General features: G+C 50.0%; 1 protein-coding gene across 1 annotated transcript in view; it reads left to right on the plus strand.

The window, feature by feature from the left end:
* The window catches only part of LOC132836899 (myoferlin-like), a 141436-nt gene that overhangs the window by 67297 nt on the left and 55845 nt on the right, over window positions 1-18294 (plus strand). The window contains exons 27-33 of the mRNA XM_060856466.1: window positions 1304-1406; window positions 3436-3575; window positions 4401-4568; window positions 6482-6593; window positions 7676-7753; window positions 10184-10365; window positions 13287-13445. Of these exons, the coding sequence (XP_060712449.1) occupies window positions 1304-1406; window positions 3436-3575; window positions 4401-4568; window positions 6482-6593; window positions 7676-7753; window positions 10184-10365; window positions 13287-13445 (942 nt within the window). The remainder of the gene's footprint in view (window positions 1-1303; window positions 1407-3435; window positions 3576-4400; window positions 4569-6481; window positions 6594-7675; window positions 7754-10183; window positions 10366-13286; window positions 13446-18294) is intronic.

Below are 18294 nucleotides of genomic sequence, written 5' to 3' on the forward strand. Positions count from 1 at the left end.
AACTGGAGAGGGCGCAGAAAAGATTGACCAGGGATGTTGCCGGGAATGAGGGTTTGGGTGATGAGGAGAGGCTGGAGACACTGGGACTTTTTCACTGGAGTGCAGGGGGTTGAGGTGTCACCTTCTGGAGGTGTTGGTGGGTGGTCCCTTTGGTTCGGGATTTCATGACGAGGTGGCATATTTTTGAGGTGAAAGCTGAAAGATTTGAAAAAGGACACGAGGGGCAATTTTTCTTTTCACACCAAGTAATTTGTGTGTGGAATGAACTTCGAGAGGAAGTGGTGGATGCAGGTACACTAAGAACGTTTAAGAGATATTTGGATAAGTACAGGAATAAGACACGTTTGGAGGGGTATGGGCCAAGCACAGGCAGACGGGACTGCTTGGACCGAAGGATCTGTTTCTGTGCTGGATCCCTCAATATCTGAACGTGTCAGAATCTTGTCCAAACCGCCCCCTCAATCGCCTTCACTTCAAGGACAACACCCCAGGCTTCTCCAACGGAAGCCTGCGGCGAAAATCATTCACCGCGGAACCATTCTGGTCCATCTCCATCTGCACCATGTTGAGGACTCTCAGGTCCTTCCTGAAGTGCAGCGATCAGAATTGGGCATTGTACTCCACTTGTGGCCTTATCAGAGCTTTACTGTTGATACGTACAAGATGGGGAACACAGTTTTTTAGATGAGATTACTTACAGTGTGGAAACAGGCCCTTCAGCCCAACACGTCCACACCGACCCACCGAAGTGCAACCCACCCAGACCCATTCCCCTACATTTATCCCTTCACCTCACACTATGGGTAATTTAGCATGGCCAATCCACCCTAACCTGCACATTTTTGGACTGTGGGAGGAAACTGGAGCACCCGGAGGAAACCCACGCAGACAGGGGGAGAATGTGCAAACTCCACACAGCCAGTCCCCCAAGGCAGGAATTGACCCCGGGTTTCTGGCGCTGTGAGGCAGCAGTGCTAACCACTGTGCCACCGTTCCGTTTTGTTCACAGTTGCTTGAGAAGAGTTCGATGCAAATGCTCTTGTGTCCAGAGGGTGGTGCTGGAAAAGCACAGCAGGTCAGGCAGCATCCGAGGAGCAGGAGAATCGACGTTTTAGAATGAGACCTCGTTCCTAATGAAGGGCTCAGGCCTGAAACTATGATTCGCCTGCTCCTCAGATGCTGTCCTACCTGCTGTGCTTTTCCAGCACCACACTCTCAACTCTGATCTCCAGCATCTGCAGCCCTCACTTTCTCCTGGCAAATGCTTTTGTGTCCACCCAACGGTTTCTCTTTTGGATTTCAGAAAGGGATGAGACACTTGCCGATGGAAGAGATTGAATGCCCTGTCGGGTGGGAATGGAAGGAGGACTGGATGCCAGATCTTTATCGGGCAGTGGATGAACATGGTAAGTAGGCATGTGCCAGTGGGACTGGCCAAAGACTTGGCACTGTTGAACTGTAACGACCATCTTTTGTTAAAGTTGACCCTTTCAGGATTATCGATGAATCTGGCTCCTGTTACCTCAACCCAGTTTTCAGTGTTATTTATCAAGGTCAGGAAACTGAGTGCTCAACTGCCCTTCTCTCTCAGTCCTTCAAGGCTTCAGGAACCCCATCCCATATGCTCTTCCTTATGACTGCATGCTAATTGTCATCTGTGTGCTGTGCATGAGACTTCAGCTCTGATTTAGAACTTTGCGTGTGTATGTTCTAACACAGGTCAATGAACACAGGGTCCAGGAAGGCATACCATTTCAACACTGAGGCAACAGCACACTGTCGGAGAGTCAGGACTAAAGGAGTGCTGCACTGTCACAGGGTCAGTGTTGAGGGAGAGCCGCACTGTCAGAGGGTCAGTGCTGAGGGAGAGCCGCACTGTCAGAGAGTCAGGACTAAAGGAGTGTTGCATTGTCACAGGGTCAGTGTTGCATTGTCACAGGGTCTGTGCTAAGGGAATGCCGCACTGTCGGAGGCTCAGTGCTGAGGGAGAGCCGCACTGTCAGAGGGTCAGTACTGAGGGAGTGCCGCATTGTCAGAGGGTCAGTACTGAGTGAGTACCGCTCTGTCAGAGGGTCAGTGCTGAGGGAGTGCCGCACTGCTGGAGGCTCAGTGCTGAGGGAGAACCGCACTGTCAGAGGGTCAGTGCGGAGGGATGCCACATTGTCAGAGGGTCAGGACTGAGGGAGTGCCGCACTGTCAGAGGGTCAGTGCTGAGGGAATGCCACACTGCTGGAGGCTCAGTGCTGAGGGAGAACCGCGCTGTCAGAGGGTCAGTGCGGAGAGAGTGCCACATTGTCAGAGGGTCAGGACTGAGGGAGTGCCGCGCTGTCAGAGGGTCAGTACTGAGGGAGTGCCACATTGTCAGAGGGTCAGTGCTGAGGGAGAGCCACACTGTCAGAGGGTCAGTGCTGAGGGAGTGTCTCACTGTTGGAACGTCAGTACTGAGGGAGTGCCGCACTGTCAGAGGGTCAGTACTGAGGGAGTACTGCTCTGTCAGAAGGTCAGTGCTGAGGGAAGGACACACTGTCAGGGGGTCAGTACTGAGAGAGTGCCGCACTGTCCGGGGGTCAGTACTGAGGGAGTGCCGCACTGTCAGAGGGTCAGTGCTCAGGGAGTGCGATAGTGTCAGAGGGTCAGTGCTGAGGGAGTGCCACAGTGTCGGAGGGTCAGTACTGAGAGAGTGCCGCACTGTCAGAGGGTCAGTACTGAGGGAGTGCCACATTGTCAGAGGGTCAGTGCTGAGGGAGTGCCGACTGTCAGAGGGTCAGTACTGAGGGAGTGCTGCACTGTCAGAGGGTCAGTACTGAGGGAGTGCTGCACTGTCAGAGGGTCAGTACTGAGGGAGTGCCACACTGTCAGAGGGTCAGTGCTGAGGGAGTGCCACACTGTCAGAGGGTCAGTACTGAGGGAGTGCAGCACTGTCATAGGGTCAGTGCTGGGGGAGTGCCACACTGTTGGAACGTCAGTACTAAGGGAGCGCCGCACTGTTGGAACGTCAGTACTGACGGAGCGCCACACTGTCTGTGTTGCTGCAGTGCAGCGCATCCTGAGCAGCTGCACTGACGAAGCATTGCACTGTCAGACAACAGTGAAAGTCGATGGCCCAGTTGAGGGTGTCGGTTTTCATATAAAGAGCCAGTATACCCCGTGAAGTGAGTGTAAAAGCAGTGTCTGCACTATTTCAAAGAGAGGCCAATATTTATCCCAACCATGCTGGTCAGTGAAGCAGCCTACCTGGTCATGGATACTTGCTGCTTGTTGGAGTTGTCTGTGCCTGACACTACAGCAGTGTTTACAACTCCAGGGGCCCTCACCAAGTCTGTGGTGTGAGTCCCTTTGACACTGCCCCCTCTCCAGTTGCTGGCTCCTCACCTCGGGGAGCCAAGGCGACTTGGTGGCTATTACCACAACGTGTGCTCTGCTCCATTTTTGCAGGATGGGAGTACGGAAAGGCTGTTCCACCAGAGACGATGCCAGGGCACTGGAACCCCGTGGAGAAAGCCTACCACACAAACCGGCGACGACGGTGGAAGCGCGAGCGCATGAGGAAGCCTGATCGCTCTCGCCAGATGAAGGTGGGCTGTCACGGTGTCGGTGCATGCCACGTTTGTGGGGATGGAGGGGAGTGGGTTCCAGTGATTTTATTGGAGGAACCCATCTGCCATTTGAAGCGTTAAACCATTTCCCCCCACCTCATTGAGGGACCCTTGGCTTATTTCCAGAAAGAAGCTATTTTCCCCAAATAAACCAGCTCCCCTTGTCGTCATCATGCCATCGTTGATGGGAGGTTGCTGTGCTTTCGTTAGCTGCTGCCTTTCCCACATAACACCAACTCCCCTGTGACTAACACCCTCATCCCTGCCTCCATTCCCTCTCGACTTGACTATTCCAAAACACACCTGCCTGGTCTCCCACACTCTGTCGAGGTCACTCAAAATTCTGTGGCCTGTCTTTTGACGTTCACGTCCACTTCCCCTGTCATCCCCTGCCCTAAGCTCCGAGTCAACGACCCCTCGATTTTAAAATTCTCAAATTCCTCTGAAGCCACACTCCCTCCCGAGCTCTGTCATCTTCCCGACCCTACACTCCTCTCCATGTATCTGCATTCATGGCCTCTGGAGCAATCCTGACTTAAATCATACCTTTGACGGTTGTGCTGTCAGTCCCCTGGACTCCAAGCTCTGGAATTCCCTCCTTCAAACATTCTCATTTCTCTTCTAAGTGTCCTGACTCTAACTTTAAGATGGTGATTGCCCTCAGTTGATCAAAACAGTGTACCCTCAAGCCTTCACATCGAGTGAGACCAGTCAGGCCCTTCCTTTTAGGAGCATTCCCGGGGCCGCACCATGACTGCTTGAAACATGGGCGTTCCACTTTACGATCTGACGTTCCTCACACAGAGAGAAGAGATTGATCAGGATGGCTGGGAGTATGCCCCTCTGTTTGGCTGGACATTCCATGTAAAACAGAACAAGGGAGACATTTACCGCCGCCGGCGCTGGAGACGACGACTAACCCCCAAGGAGCAGATGGGCCCGGCGGCCATTTTCAGACTGGAAGGCTCTTTGGTATGTTTCCCGGTGCTGTTAGGCGGTCAGTCACTCGCTCAACGGTACTTTGGGACCAAATTAGCTGAAACTTGTCAACCAGAAGAGAGGAGGGGTTTGCCAAAAAACTGACCCACACTCGTTGTTCGCAGATGACAGCTACGATAGCACTGCAGAGCAGTGATCGGGTATAGATTTGCACCGCGTGGAAAGGGAGGTCTTTCAGTCTCTCCATTGCCTGTGTCAACCCCTTGAAAACGCAATCCGGTTATTCATTTCCCCACTGCCCTGAAAATTGCCTGCATTTATCAAACTTTCCTTCTGAAAGTGGCTATAGAATCAGCCCCCAATACCCATTCAGGTGGTGCGGTTATTTTTGAAGGAGAATCAAAGTCCACCTTCTCCGTTCTCACCCCCAAACGATCGAATCCCTGCAGGGTGGAAGCAGGCTCTTGGGCCCACCAGTAAATGGAAGGTTTTGTGTACCATTCTGGGTTGAGTCCCCTCTGCATCCTATCCAGTGCCTGACTTGCATCCCCAAGCGCCCCAGCACCAAGATTTGGACACAATCCTTCACCTGAAGCCTTGCCAGTGAATTATGAAGTAATAACGTGGCTTCATAGAATCATCGACATCTTAGTGTGGCAACAGGCCACAGCGACCCTTTCAAGAGCATTCCTCCCAGACCTCCTGTCACCCTGCATCTCTCAAGGCTCACTTTCCTAGCCTGGACACTACGGGACAATTTAGCATGGCCAATCCACCCTCACCTGTACAACTTTGGAGTGTGGGAGGAAACCCCACAGAAACAGGGAGAATATGCAAACTCCACACAGACAGTCACCCCAGGGTGGAAAAGAACACGGGTCCCTGGCACTGTGAGGCAGCAGCACCAACTACTTCACCTTTCTGTCATCCATGCTACCTTTCCTTGACATTTCTGAAAACTGTACCTGCTCTTGATTGGACCTTCCCTTGGAATGGTTGATGGGGACAAAGTAGAGAGAACTTCACTTTCACGTGAAAACAGTAGAGGCGTCTTTAATCTAGGAGTGTTTGATGGGAATAATGTAGAGGGGAGCTTGACTCTGTGTCAAATCTCGTGCTGTCCCTGTTCTGGGAGTGTTTGATGGGGGACAGTGTAGGCGGATCTTTACTCTGTATCTAATCCCGTTCTGTCCCTGTCCTGGGAGTGTTTGATGGGGACAGTGCAGAGAGAGCTTTACTATGTATGCAACCCCGAGCTGTCCCTGTCCTGGGGGTGTTTGATGGGGATAATGTAGAGAGAGCTTTACTTTGTATCTAACCCTGTGCTGTCCCTGTCCTGGGAGTGTTTGATGGGGGACAGTGTAGAGGGAGCTTTACTCTGTATCTAACCCTGTGCTGTCCCTGTCCTGGGAGTGTTCAATCGGGTGACAGTGTAGAGGGAGCTTTACTCTACTTAACCCCGTGCTGTCCCTGTCCTGGGAGTGTTTGATGGGGGACAGTATAAAAGGAGCTTTACTCTGTATCTAACCCCGTGCTGTCTCTGTCCTGGGAGTGTTTGATGGGGGGACAGTTTGGAGGGACGCTTACTCTGTATCTAACCCCGTGCTGTCCCTGTCCTGGGAGTGTTTGATGGATGACAGTGTAGAGGGAAATTTACTCTGTATCTAACCCTGTGCTGTCTCTGTCCTGGGAGTGTGTGATGGAGGACAGTGCATTTCTCTGGTTCTAACTGTGCTCTGTACCTGGCGTAGCAGTACTCGGTGTTACCACAGGCTGCCTGAAGTTTAAGAACGGGTTGTAATCTCTAACACAGAGATGCTTCACTTGATTAGTGTGAGCTGATAGTGAGTGAGAGCAGCCTGGACATTTGGGCAGAGAATTGGTGGGTTGATGAGTGTTCGCTGAGGAAATGCTGTGTGTGAGAGCCTGCCTGTTACCTTTTCTAGTGTCGGGAAAGCAGTGAGGTGGACCTGGAGGATCTGGAGGAACAGGAGAGGTCTGTTGGCCGTCAGGAACTTTACGGGATGACTGCGCCCTTTATATCCTGCATGCTGGACTGTAAGTTTAAGGTGGTTTGCGAGAACGGTGGAACTCTCACCACTCCAGTGCTGTACTTAGTGTCGCTTCACTGTGACATTAAACTGGACCCACTCTGTCCACTCAAGAGAATGTAAAAGGTCCCGTGATGCTCATTGAAGGAGAGCTGGGCAAGTTCGTCCCGGTCAATATTTGTCCCTCAGTCGACATGACCAAACCAAACGATTCGGTCATTGTTGTCCTTGCTTTTGGTGGGAGCTTGCAGCATGCAAACTGGCTGCCACATTTCCTGCCAGACAGCATGGACTCCGCTTTGTGGAATTCTTCATTGGCTGCCCTGAGTTGGGGGTGAAAGATGATCCGGAAATGCAGGCCTTTCCCTGTTTTCCCCTCCAGCTTTTGCTTACCTTATCCACACGGATTGCGTCCCCAGTTCTGAGATTCACTTCAGCAGCAAATTTCCGGTCGTCTTGAGACTGAGGCATTCGGGGCGGAGAATATACATTTACAACATGACAATATTCAACTCCCGTTTTCAGATGAAGCTTCAGGGGAAATCCAAACCTGAATCTCACTGAACCGAGAGGCGCCTTGTGGCCGATTCTTGTCAGGACAAATGTGTGAATGCCAAGTTTCAAATGATGGCGACAATTTATACTCTGACTGAGGCAAAAGCAACAGGGAACTGCAGGGTCCCTCCAACCTGCAGCAATTGCAAAAAAAAGCATAAGTTGTTAATATTATTTTTGCAGGCAACACGTGGCCAGTCAGAGTGAACTTGCAAACCGATTAGAACCGTGCAGTATAAAATGTAGTGGGCATGTGAACTTTGCCATTTGTCCTGGTAAAGGTCGTGTTGACAACATGTGTCTCCATTCTGTGATAGTGAAGAAAAGAAACATTCTTTGTTCAAACCGTGATAATACATTGGAGTGTCCTGCTTTAACGTGGTGGGATCAGAAGGACTCAACGAGTAATTGCGTGGTTCTAGCATGAGCAGGATATCGGTCCGTTGGTCTCAGTGAGGAGGGAGGGTGAACATTTTTGCACAATGGTTAGCAATTCTCTTGATCCGTTCCATCATCTTCTCTTCCGTTGCACAGCACCCAATGCCTTCCAGTTTCGTGGCTACGTTTATCAGGCAAGAGGTTTGCTCCCCACCGATATCAGCAGCTCTGCAGGTTAGTATGTTGACAAGGTATACGTTCTTGGATCTGTGTGCAGTCGGATGTGCCGGCGGTCCACATGTAGAGCAGGATTGTGCTCGTGAATGCTTTGTATCCAACCCCAGGGTTTACCTGTCCTGGTTTTGTATGGAGACTGCGTCAGGAACCTTTACTCTGTATCTAACCCCGTGCTGTCCCTGTCCTGGGAGTGTTTGATGTGGGGACAGTGTAGAGGGAGCTTTACTCTGTATCTAACCCCGTGCTGTCCCTGTCCTGGGGGTGTTTGATGGGGGGACAGTGTAGAGGGAGCTTTACTCTGTATCTAACCCCATGCTGTCCCTGTCCTGGGAGTGTGTGATGGGGGGACAGTGTAGAGGGAGCTTTACACTGTATCTAACCCCGTGCTGTCCCTGTCCTGGGAGTGTGTGATGGGGGGGACAGTGTAGAGGGAGCTTTACTCTGTATCTAACCCTGTTCTGTCCCTGTCCTGGGGGTGTTTGATGGGGGGGACAGTGTAGAGAGAGCTTTACTCTGTATCTAACCCTGAGCTGTCCCTGTCCTGGGGTGTGTTTGATGGGGGGGACAGTGTAGAGAGAGCTTTACTCTGTATCTAACCCTGTGCTGTCCCTGTCCTGGGAGTGTTTGATGGGGGACAGTGTAGAGAGAGCTTTACTCTGTATCTAACCCTGTGCTGTCCCTGTCCTGGGAGTGTTTGATGGGGGACAGTGTAGAGAGAGCTTTACTCTGTACCTAACCCCGTGCTGTCCCTGTCCTGGGAGTGTTTGATGGGGGACAGTGTAGAGAGAGCTTTACTCTGTATCTAACCCTGTGCTGTCCCTGTCCTGGGAGTGTTTGATGGGGGGACAGTGTAGAGGGAGCTTTACTCTGTATCTAACCCTGTGCTGTCCCTGTCCTGGGAGTGTTTGACGGGGGACAATGTAGAGAGAGCTTTTCTCTGTGTCTAACCCTGTGCTGTCCCTGTCCTGGGGGTGTTTGATGGGGGGACAGTGTAGAGAGAGCTTTACTCTGTATCTAACCCTGTGCTGTCCTGTCCTGGGAGTGTTTGATGGGGGGACAGTGTAGAGAGAGCTTTACTCTGTATCTAACCCTGTGCTGTCCCTGTCCTGGGAGTGTTTGATGGGGGGACAGTGTAGAGAGAGCTTTACTCTGTATCTAACCCTGTGCTGTCCCTGTCCTGGGAGTGTTTGATGGGGGGACAGTGTAGAGAGAGCTTTACTCTGTATCTAACCCTGTGCTGTCCCTGTCCTGGGGGTGTTTGATGGGGGGACAGTGTAGAGAGAGCTTTACTCTGTATCTAACCCTGTGCTGTCCCTGTCCTGGGAGTGTTTGATGGGAGGACAGTGTAGAGAGAGCTTTACTCTGTATCTAACCCTGTGCTGTCCCTGTCCTGGGAGTGTTTGACGGGGGACAGTGTAGAGAGAGCTTTCTCTGTATCTAACCCCGTGCTGTCCCTGTCCTGGGAGTGTTTGATGGGGGGACAGTGTAGAGGGAGCATTACTCTGTATCTAACCCCGTGCTGTCCCTCTCCTGGGAATGTTTGATGGGGACAGTGTAGACGGAGCTTTACTTTGTATCTAACCCCGTGCTGTCCCTGTCCTGGGAGTGTTTGATGGAGGACAGTGTAGAGAGAGCTTTACTCTGTATCTAACCCCGTGCTGTCCCTGTCCTGGGAGTGTTTGATGGAGGACAGTGTAGAGAGAGCTTTACTCTGTATCTAACCCCGTGCTGTCCCTGTCCTGGGAGTATTTGATGGAGACAGTGTGGAGGGAGCTTTACTCTGTATCTAACCCTGTGCTGTCCCTGTCCTGGGAGTGTTTGATGGGGACAGTGTAGAGGAAGCATTACTCTGTATCTAACCCTGTGCTGTCCCTGTCCTGGGAGTGTTTGATGGGGACAGTGTTGACGGAGCTTTACTCTGTGTCTAACCCCGTGCTGTCCGTGTCTTGGGATTGTTTGATGAGGGGGACAGTGTAGAGAGAGCTTTACTCTGTATCTAACCCTGTGCTGATGCTGTCCTGGGAGTGTTCGATGGGGGGACAGTGTAGAGAGAGAGCTTTCCTCTGTATCTAACCCTGTGCTGTCCCTGTCCTGAGAGTGTTTGATGGGGACAGTGTGGAGGGAGCTTTACTCTGTATCTACCCGTGCTGTCCCTGTCCTGGGAGTGTTTGATGGGGGACAGTGTCGAGGGACGTTTACTCTGTATCTAACCCCGGGCTGTCCTGGAAGTGACACCTGTATTGGCAGGAAGTGGCCTTAGTGAGTGTGATCCAGGATTCGATTCTGTCAGTCTCTCCTGCTGCAAAACAGGGTCATGCTTCGTGATTCTGACTCCATGGTGCTTCTGGTCAGACGTATCATTGTCACTGCATGCACCCGTACCCAGGGCTCTGGCCTTTCATTGAATAATTTCTCCTTTTGTTTCAGACCCTTACATTCAAGTGTCACTCCTGCACCAGAGCAAACGCACGGACATTATCAGAGGGACTCTGAACCCGATCTGGGACCAGACGCTGATTTTCGAGGAGGTGGAAATCTACGGCAATCTGAGGGAAGTCGTTGAGTGCCCACCTTTTGTCACGCTGGAAGTCTTTGACAGTAATCGTGCAGTAAGTCGCACTGGGCGGCGGGGGGCCTTTCTTTCTGAAATTACAAATCCCAGCCATGCTTTGGTCTAATCTGTGACCTTGTGCTTGTGTTATTTCCCTTGTCCCATTCATTGGAGCTGAGAGCCATCTGGTCCATCTGGGCGAGCAGTCTGCTGGGCAATGTGACACTATCCAACAACAGCAGAGTGATACCATGTGCTGCCCTGGTCTGTTTCCGAAGCATGTTCTCATCCGCCTCGCTTCCCCCTCCCTCCAACGCCCCAATTTACTGGTTATTCCTTCCTTGAGAAAGTTGGCATTTTGTCGTCTTGTGATGCAGAACTTCAGTTTTGCTGAACAGCAAATATTTTATCAAAACCTTCCATCTTGCGCTCCTCAGGACAATTCGTATTAACACCAATTCATGGGTGACTCAACATTGATGCCAAATGAGAGGAGAACACTGATTGGCTCATATGTGGACCCTGATTATAGAGCCATGGAGATGTACAGCATGGAAACAGACCCTTCGGTCCAACCCATCCATGCCGACCAGATATCCCAACCCAATCTAGTCCCACCTGCCAGCACCCGGCCCATACCCCTCCAAACCCTTCCTATTCATATTCATATTCATTCCCCTTCCATTCATGCCTTTTGAATGTTGCAAGTAGTTCAAAACCTCCTCGTGGATCATTACCAGTTCATGATGAGTGACAGTTAACTGCCAGGCTTTACTTACATTGTGAACCAGGCAGTTGGACTGGGTGATCAAGACATTACCCTGCCTCGAGAATGGCTGCCACCGATTGTGTTGAATTGAAGCAGGCACGGTGTGGATATATGATCTTTTTGTCTGTAAAATCAGGGTCCCATGCATTAAGATAGCTCCGACGACATGCCAGTGTGCCACAGTGTCTGCAAACATTGTGGTCGAGAATATTCTGCAGACTGTAGAAAGCCACTCAGCCCAGCAATGTCTGTGCTAGCCCATTGGCAGAGAAGTTCTTCTGTTCTTGGCCAAGCAGGGGTTGCTGATGGGTCCATTTTTTATTTGTCATTTATATAAACGAACATCGAGGAAGCATGGTGACTAAGTTTGCAAGATGAGTGGGAGAATGGACAGTGAAGAAGGTTATGGAAGATGACAAAGAGATCTTGATCAAAGGGGTCAATGGGCTGAAGAGTGACAGATGGAGTTTAGTTTGGATAAGTGTGATCAATGATGAAACAAGCAAAGGCAAGACTTAGACAATCGAAAGTAGGGCCTTTGGTCGTGTTGTAGAACAGAGAGACCGAGAGATTGAAGTAGGTAACTCCTTCAAGTTTGCATCCCATATTGACAGGGTGGTTAAGGAGATGTTCAGCACACTTGGCTGCACTGCTCAGACCGTTGAGTATAGGAGTTGGGACATTATGTTCAGAACTTTGGTGAGGCCTCTTCTGGGGGACTGTGTTCAGTTCTGGTCGCCCTGCTGTAGGAAGGATGCTATTAAACCGGACAGGGTTCAGAAGAGATTGACCTGAATGGTGCTGGGAATGGAGGGTTTGAGTTAGAGAGGCTGGACAGGCTGGGACTTGTTTCACTGGAGCACAGGAGATTGGGAGGTGACCTTTGTAGAGGTTTATAAAATCAAGAGGGGCACATGTAAGATGAATGGCAGATATCTTTTCCCTGGGGTGGGGCATTTCAAGACTCAGGGCATATTATTAAAGTGAGCGAATGAACTCCCAGAGGAAGTGGTAAATGCAAGTACAGTTAGAACATTAAAAAGGCGTTTGGATATGTACATGAATAGGAAAGGTTTGAAGGGATATGGGTCAAACGCAGGCGTTGGGGGGACTAGTTTGCTTTGGGATTATGATCAGCATGGACTGGATGGGCTGAAGGGTCTGTTTCTGTGCTGTATGACTCTCTGACTCTGATTGATGGGATGACAGCGTCTCGGTCACGTCCTGTGAGGATGCTAGACTTCCTTCCCTGAATGGTACCAGTGAGCCAGATTGGTTTTTACAGCAATCCAACAGGTTGTGATTGCTCTTAATGAGATTCGATAATTTTATTCCAGAATTATTCATGAATTCTGTTTAAAGTCTAACAGCCCCTTCTGTGGGATTCAAACTCAGCCCTTGAGTTGTACCCTGAAGGTTGCTGCACAGGTGGATAGAGTGGTCAAGAAGGCATATAGTATGTTTGCCTTCATTGGACGGGGTATCGAGTATAAGAGCTGGCAAGTCATTTTAAAATTGTACAAGATATTGGTTCGGCCGCATTTAGAATACTGTGTACAGTTCTGGGCGCCACATTACCAAAAGGATGTGGACGCTTTGGAGAGGGTAACAGAGAAGGTTTACGAGGGATGTTGCCTAGAATGGAAGGTGCTCGCTATGAAGAGAGGTTGAGTAGGTTAGGTTTGTTTTCATTAGAAAAAAGGAGATTGTGGGGGGACCTGATTGAGGTTTACAACATCATGAAGGGTATAGACAGGGTGGATAGAGACAAGCTTTTTCCCAGGGTGAAGGATTCAATAATGAGAGGTCACGCTTTCAAGGTGAGAGGTGGGAAGTTTAAGGGGGATACACGCGGCAAGTACTTCACACAGAGGGTGGTGGGTGTCTGGAACACTTTGCCAGCAGAGGTGGGAGAGGCAGGCACAGGAGATTCATTTAAGATGCGTCTGGACATGAGGAGGTGGGGAGCAGAGGGATACAGATGCTTAGGAATTGGCCGACAGGTTTAGACAGTGGATTTGGATCGGCTCAGGCTTGAAGGGCCGAAGAGCTGGGCTGTAAATTTTCTTTGACCCTTGTTCGAGTTCATCCCTCACCGAGTGACTTGATCCCGTCTCCTGTTTGGACCATGGAACTGACTGGTGCTCTGAGTAAAGTGGTGTTGGGGCGAACGGGGAGAAGTGCTGATGTTTCCCCCTCTGTTTTGACAGAGCAAACACGAATATTTGGGTGCTGCGCTGTGCTTCCCGAGCGTGAGACTGGACTCAACAGCGCAGTATGTCTCTGCTCTCCAGTGGCATCCTGTCTTCCGGGGAGAACGGTTCAGTGGCGAGTTGCTGGTTTCCTTTGAACTACTCATGAAGCAGAGAGTAATTGAGTTTTCTTACCTTGTTCGAAGTGCGTGTCCTGAGCGACTCGATCGCTAACTTGATTTTTGCCAACCCGATGTCGAGTCTCATGCAAGCAGTGAAGCCTAAGCTGGGATTGAGTATAGCATTCTGAACCCTGAAGGCTTTGGAATGAAAGTGAAGCATTTCCCAGTGGCAGGGGAGTCGGTAGCCAGGGGTTCGAGGATTTAACATAATGGGCTGAGAGTCCTGGGGTTGAGATTTAGGCGTGTCGAGGGTGAGGTTGACTTATAATGGGCCGATGCTCAAAACGTCAACTTTCCTGCTCCTTGGACGCTGCCTGACCGGCCGTGCTTTCCCAGCACCCACACTATTGAACTCTGACCTGGCTCAGTGGTTAGCCCAGCTCTGTCACAGCGCCAGCGACCCGGACTCGATTCCAGCCTTGGGCGACTGTCTGTGTGGAGTTTGCATGTTCTTTCCCCCCCCCCACCCTATGTCTGCGTGGGTTTCGTCCAGGTTTCCTCCCACAGTCCAGAGATGTGCAAGCTGGGTGGGGAATGCCGGGTTACAAGGGCAGAGGGTTGCGTCTGGTTGGGATGCTCTTCAGAAGGTCGGTGTGGACTCGATAGGCTGATCAGCCTGCTGACACACTGTAGGGCTTCTGTGATCTGTGAATGTGCTGCCTGAAAAGCTTTTGGAAGCAGATTCAGTGGATAACATTCAGAAAGAGAATTGGATCAGTACTTGAAAGGTAAAAGTTTGCAAGGTGACAGGGAAAGGCAATGGAGAGTGAGACCAGTCAGATAAAGCTGGCAAAGTGATGGCTGAGTGGCCTCCTCCTGTGCTGATCGGCTCTGGGCCAGAAGCTAACAGGATCGGGTGTTTTTCTTGGCATTCTCTCAGCTTGGGGGGGTAGAGATCTGTCAGACTCAGCCAGGCCAATCCGCACTTGTGGCAGGGATAGCAGCAAAACAACCAGAGCAGGGGTGGACGCGGACTTGGGCGCTGGAGCCTGCCGCCCCACTTGGTACAATGATGGCTGACCTTCTATAGACAGACAAAGGAATGGACGGCCATTGGGCTTCCATGGGAAAGTGGAATTTGAAACACAAACAGGTCATCCACGATCTTATTGAACAGCAGGACCGGCTTGAGGGGCCGAAGGGCCTATTTCTGCTCCTCGTCCACATTTTCAACTTACTCCCCTGTTCCTCGATATGTTGTGACCCCCAAAAGCTTGTCTATCGCTGCTTCAGAAGTATCCAATGACGAAGCCACCGTAACCCCTCTGAGTCAATAATTTGAGAGGATAATCTTTCGCCGTTGTGCGTCCTTTGCTTGTTTCGGCTTGTCTCTTCCTTTTTGTTTTCGTGCTGAAGTGAGCTTGAATCCTGTCACAGTTAGCAGCTCACTGGTTCTCAGCATGTCCCTTGTTTCTCACCCTATCTCCCTTCCCTTTGACCCTGGACGATGAACTCATTCCTCACTCAGTCGCTCCTGCTTTCCATCTCTTCAGTCCATGAACTCCCCTTCCCCCGCCCCCCCCCAAACACTACCACACCTTCCCAAAAACTATTCAACTCAAACTTTTAGATGAGAGATGAGAGTCCCTACAGTGTGGAAACAGGCCCTTCAACCTGACAGGTCCACACCAACCCTCCGAAGAGTAACCCACCTAGACCCATTCCCCCCTGACTCATGCACTTAACACTATGGGCAATTTAGCATGGCCAATCCACCCTAACCTGCACATCCCTGAGCACTATGGGTAATTGTTGTGGTTCTGTTCGCCGAGCTGGGAATTTGTGTTGCAGACGTCTCGTCCCCTGTCGAGGTGTCGTCCTCAGTGCGTGGGAGCCTCCTGTGAAGCGATACTGTGTTCTTTCCTCTGGCATTTGTAGTAGTTTGAATCTGGCGCTTCCGGTTGTCAGTTCCAGCTGTCCGCTGCAGTGGCCAGTATATTGGGTCCAGGTGGATGTGCTTATTGGTTGAATCTGTAGATGAGTGCCATGCCTCGAGTAATTCCCTGGCTGTTCTCTGTTTGGCTTGTCCTATAATAGTAGTATTGTCCCAGTCGAATTCATGTTGCTTGTCATCTGCGTGTGTGGCTACTAAGGATATAACATAGAACATAGAAAAATACAGCGCAGTACAGGCCCTTCGGCCCTCAATGTTGCGCCGACCGAATCCTACCTAACCTACACTAGCCCAATAACTTCCAAATGCCTATCCAATGCCCGCTTAAATGACCATAAAGAGGGAGAGTCCACCACTGCTACTGGCAGGGCATTCCATGAACTCTCAACCCGCTGTGTAAAGAATCTACCCCTAACATCTGTCCTATACCTTCCACCCCTTAATTTAAAGCTGTGTCCCCTTGTAACAGCTGACTCCATTAGCGGTAAAAGGTTCTCAGTGTCTACCCTATCTAAACCCCTAATCATCTTGTACACCTCTATCAATTCTCCCCTAAACCTTCTTTTCTCCAATGAGAACAGCCCCAAGTGCCTCAGTCTTTCCTCATAAGATTTTCCTACCATACCAGGCAACATCCTGGTAAACCTCCTCTGCACTCGTTCCAATGCCTCCACATCCTTCCTATAGTATGGCGACCAAAACTGCACACAATACTCCAGATGAGGCCACACCAGAGTCTTATACAACTGCAACATGACCTCAGGACTCCAGAACTCAATTCCTCTGCCAGTAAAGCCCAGTACACCATATGCCTTCCTCACAGCACTATTTACCTGGGTGGCAACTTTCAGAGATCTGTGTACATGGACACCAAGATCCCTCTGCTCATCCACACTACCAAGTAGCCTGCCATTAGCCCAGTAATCCATCTTCTTGTTACTCCTACCAAAGTGAATGACTTCACACTTAGCTACATTGAATTCCATGTGCCACCTTTCTGCCCAGCTTTGCAACTTATCTATATCCCGCTGTAACCTGCCACATCCTTCCTCACTATCCACAACTCCACCAACTTTTGTGTCATCCGCAAACTTACTCACCCAGCTTTCAAGCCCCTCCTCTAGATCATTTATAAAGATAACAAAAAGCAATGGTCCCAAAACAGATCCTTGAGGTACACCGCTAGTGTACCTATACCATCAGTGATGGTAGTGATAGTGAACCTATACCATCAACTACTACCCTCTGTCTCCTTCCAGCCAGCCAATTTCTAATCCAAACCTCTAATGCACCCTCAATGCCATACCTCCGTAGTTTTTGCATTAGCCTACCATGGGGTACCTTATCGAACGCCTTACTAAAATCCATATACACAACATCTACTGCTTTACCCTCGTCCACCTCCTTAGTCACCTGCTCAAAGAACTCAATAAGGTTTGTGAGGCACGATCTGCCCTTCACAAAACCATGCTGACTATCCTTGATCACGTTATTCCTATCCAGATGTTCATAAATCTTATCCCTTACCATTCTCTCTAAGACTTTGCCCACAACAGAAGTGAGACTCACTGGCCTATAGTTACTCGGGCTATCCCTACTCCCTTTCTTGAACAAGGGGACCACATTCGCTATCCTCCAGTCTTCTGGTACTATTCCCGTTGACAATGACAACATAAAAATCCAGGCCAATGGCTCGGCTATCTCCTCCCTAGCTTCCCAGAGGATCCTAGGATAAATGCCATCAGGCCCAGGAGACTTATCTATTTTCATCCTTTCATGTATTCCCCAGACCTCTTCCCTACATACCTCAATGCCATCCATTCTAATCACTTGTGACTCAATATTCACACCAGCAACAGTGTCCTGTTCCTGAGTGAATACTGACGAAAAGTATTAATTTAGTGTCTCTCCAATCTCCTCCGCCTCCACACACAACTTCCCACTACTATCCTTGACTGGACCGATACCTACCCTAGTCATCCTTTTATTCCTGACATACCTATAGAAAGCCTTTGGATTTTCCCTAATCCTACCAGCTAAGGACTTTTCATGTCCCCTTCTCGCTGCTCTTAGCTCTCTCTTTAGATCCTTCCTGGCTACCTTATAACTCTCAATCGCCCCAACTGAACCTTCACGCCTCATCTTTACATATGCCACCTTCTTCCCTTTCACAAGGGATTCCAATTCCTTATTAAACCACGGCTCCCTCACAAGACCCTTAACTCCATGATAGCTGGTCGTGTCGTTTCGTGGCTAGTTGGTGTTCATGGATGCGGACCGTTAGCTGTCTTCCTGTTTGTCCTATGTAGTGTTTTGTGTAGTCCTTGCATGGGATTTTGTACACGACATTGGTTTTGCTCATGTTGGGTATCAGGTCCTTCGCCCTGGTGAGTTGTTGTCTGAGAGTGGCTGTTGGTTTGTGTGCTGTTATGAGTCCTAGTGGTCGCAGTAGTCTGGTTGTCAGTTCGGAAATGCTCTTGATGTATGGTAGTGTGGCTGGTCCTTTGGGTTGTGGCATGTCCTTGTTCCGTTGTCTTTCCCTTAGGCATCTGTTGATGAAATTACGTGGGTATCCGTTTTTGGCGAAAACATTGTCTCGGTGTTCTTCTTCCTCTTTTTGCATTCCTGGTGTACTGCAGTGTGTTGTGGCCCTTTTGAACAGTATCTTGATGCAACTTCTTTTGTGTGTGTTGGGGTGGTTGCTTTCGTAGTTTAGGACTTGGTCTGTGTGTGTGGCTCTCCTGTATACCTTTGTGCTGAATTCTCCGTTTGGTGTTCTCTGTACCATCACATCTAGGAATGGGAGTTGGTTGTCCTTTCCTTCCTCACTAGTGAATCGGATTCCTGTGAGTGCGGCGTTGATGATCCGTTGTGTGTTCTCTATTTCTCTGTTTTTAATGATTACAAAGGTATCATCTATATTTCTGACCCAGAGTTTGGGTTGAATTTG

Source organism: Hemiscyllium ocellatum, chromosome 48, assembly GCF_020745735.1.
Source record: "Hemiscyllium ocellatum isolate sHemOce1 chromosome 48, sHemOce1.pat.X.cur, whole genome shotgun sequence".
In the NCBI taxonomy this organism is placed as follows: Eukaryota; Metazoa; Chordata; class Chondrichthyes; order Orectolobiformes; family Hemiscylliidae; genus Hemiscyllium; species Hemiscyllium ocellatum.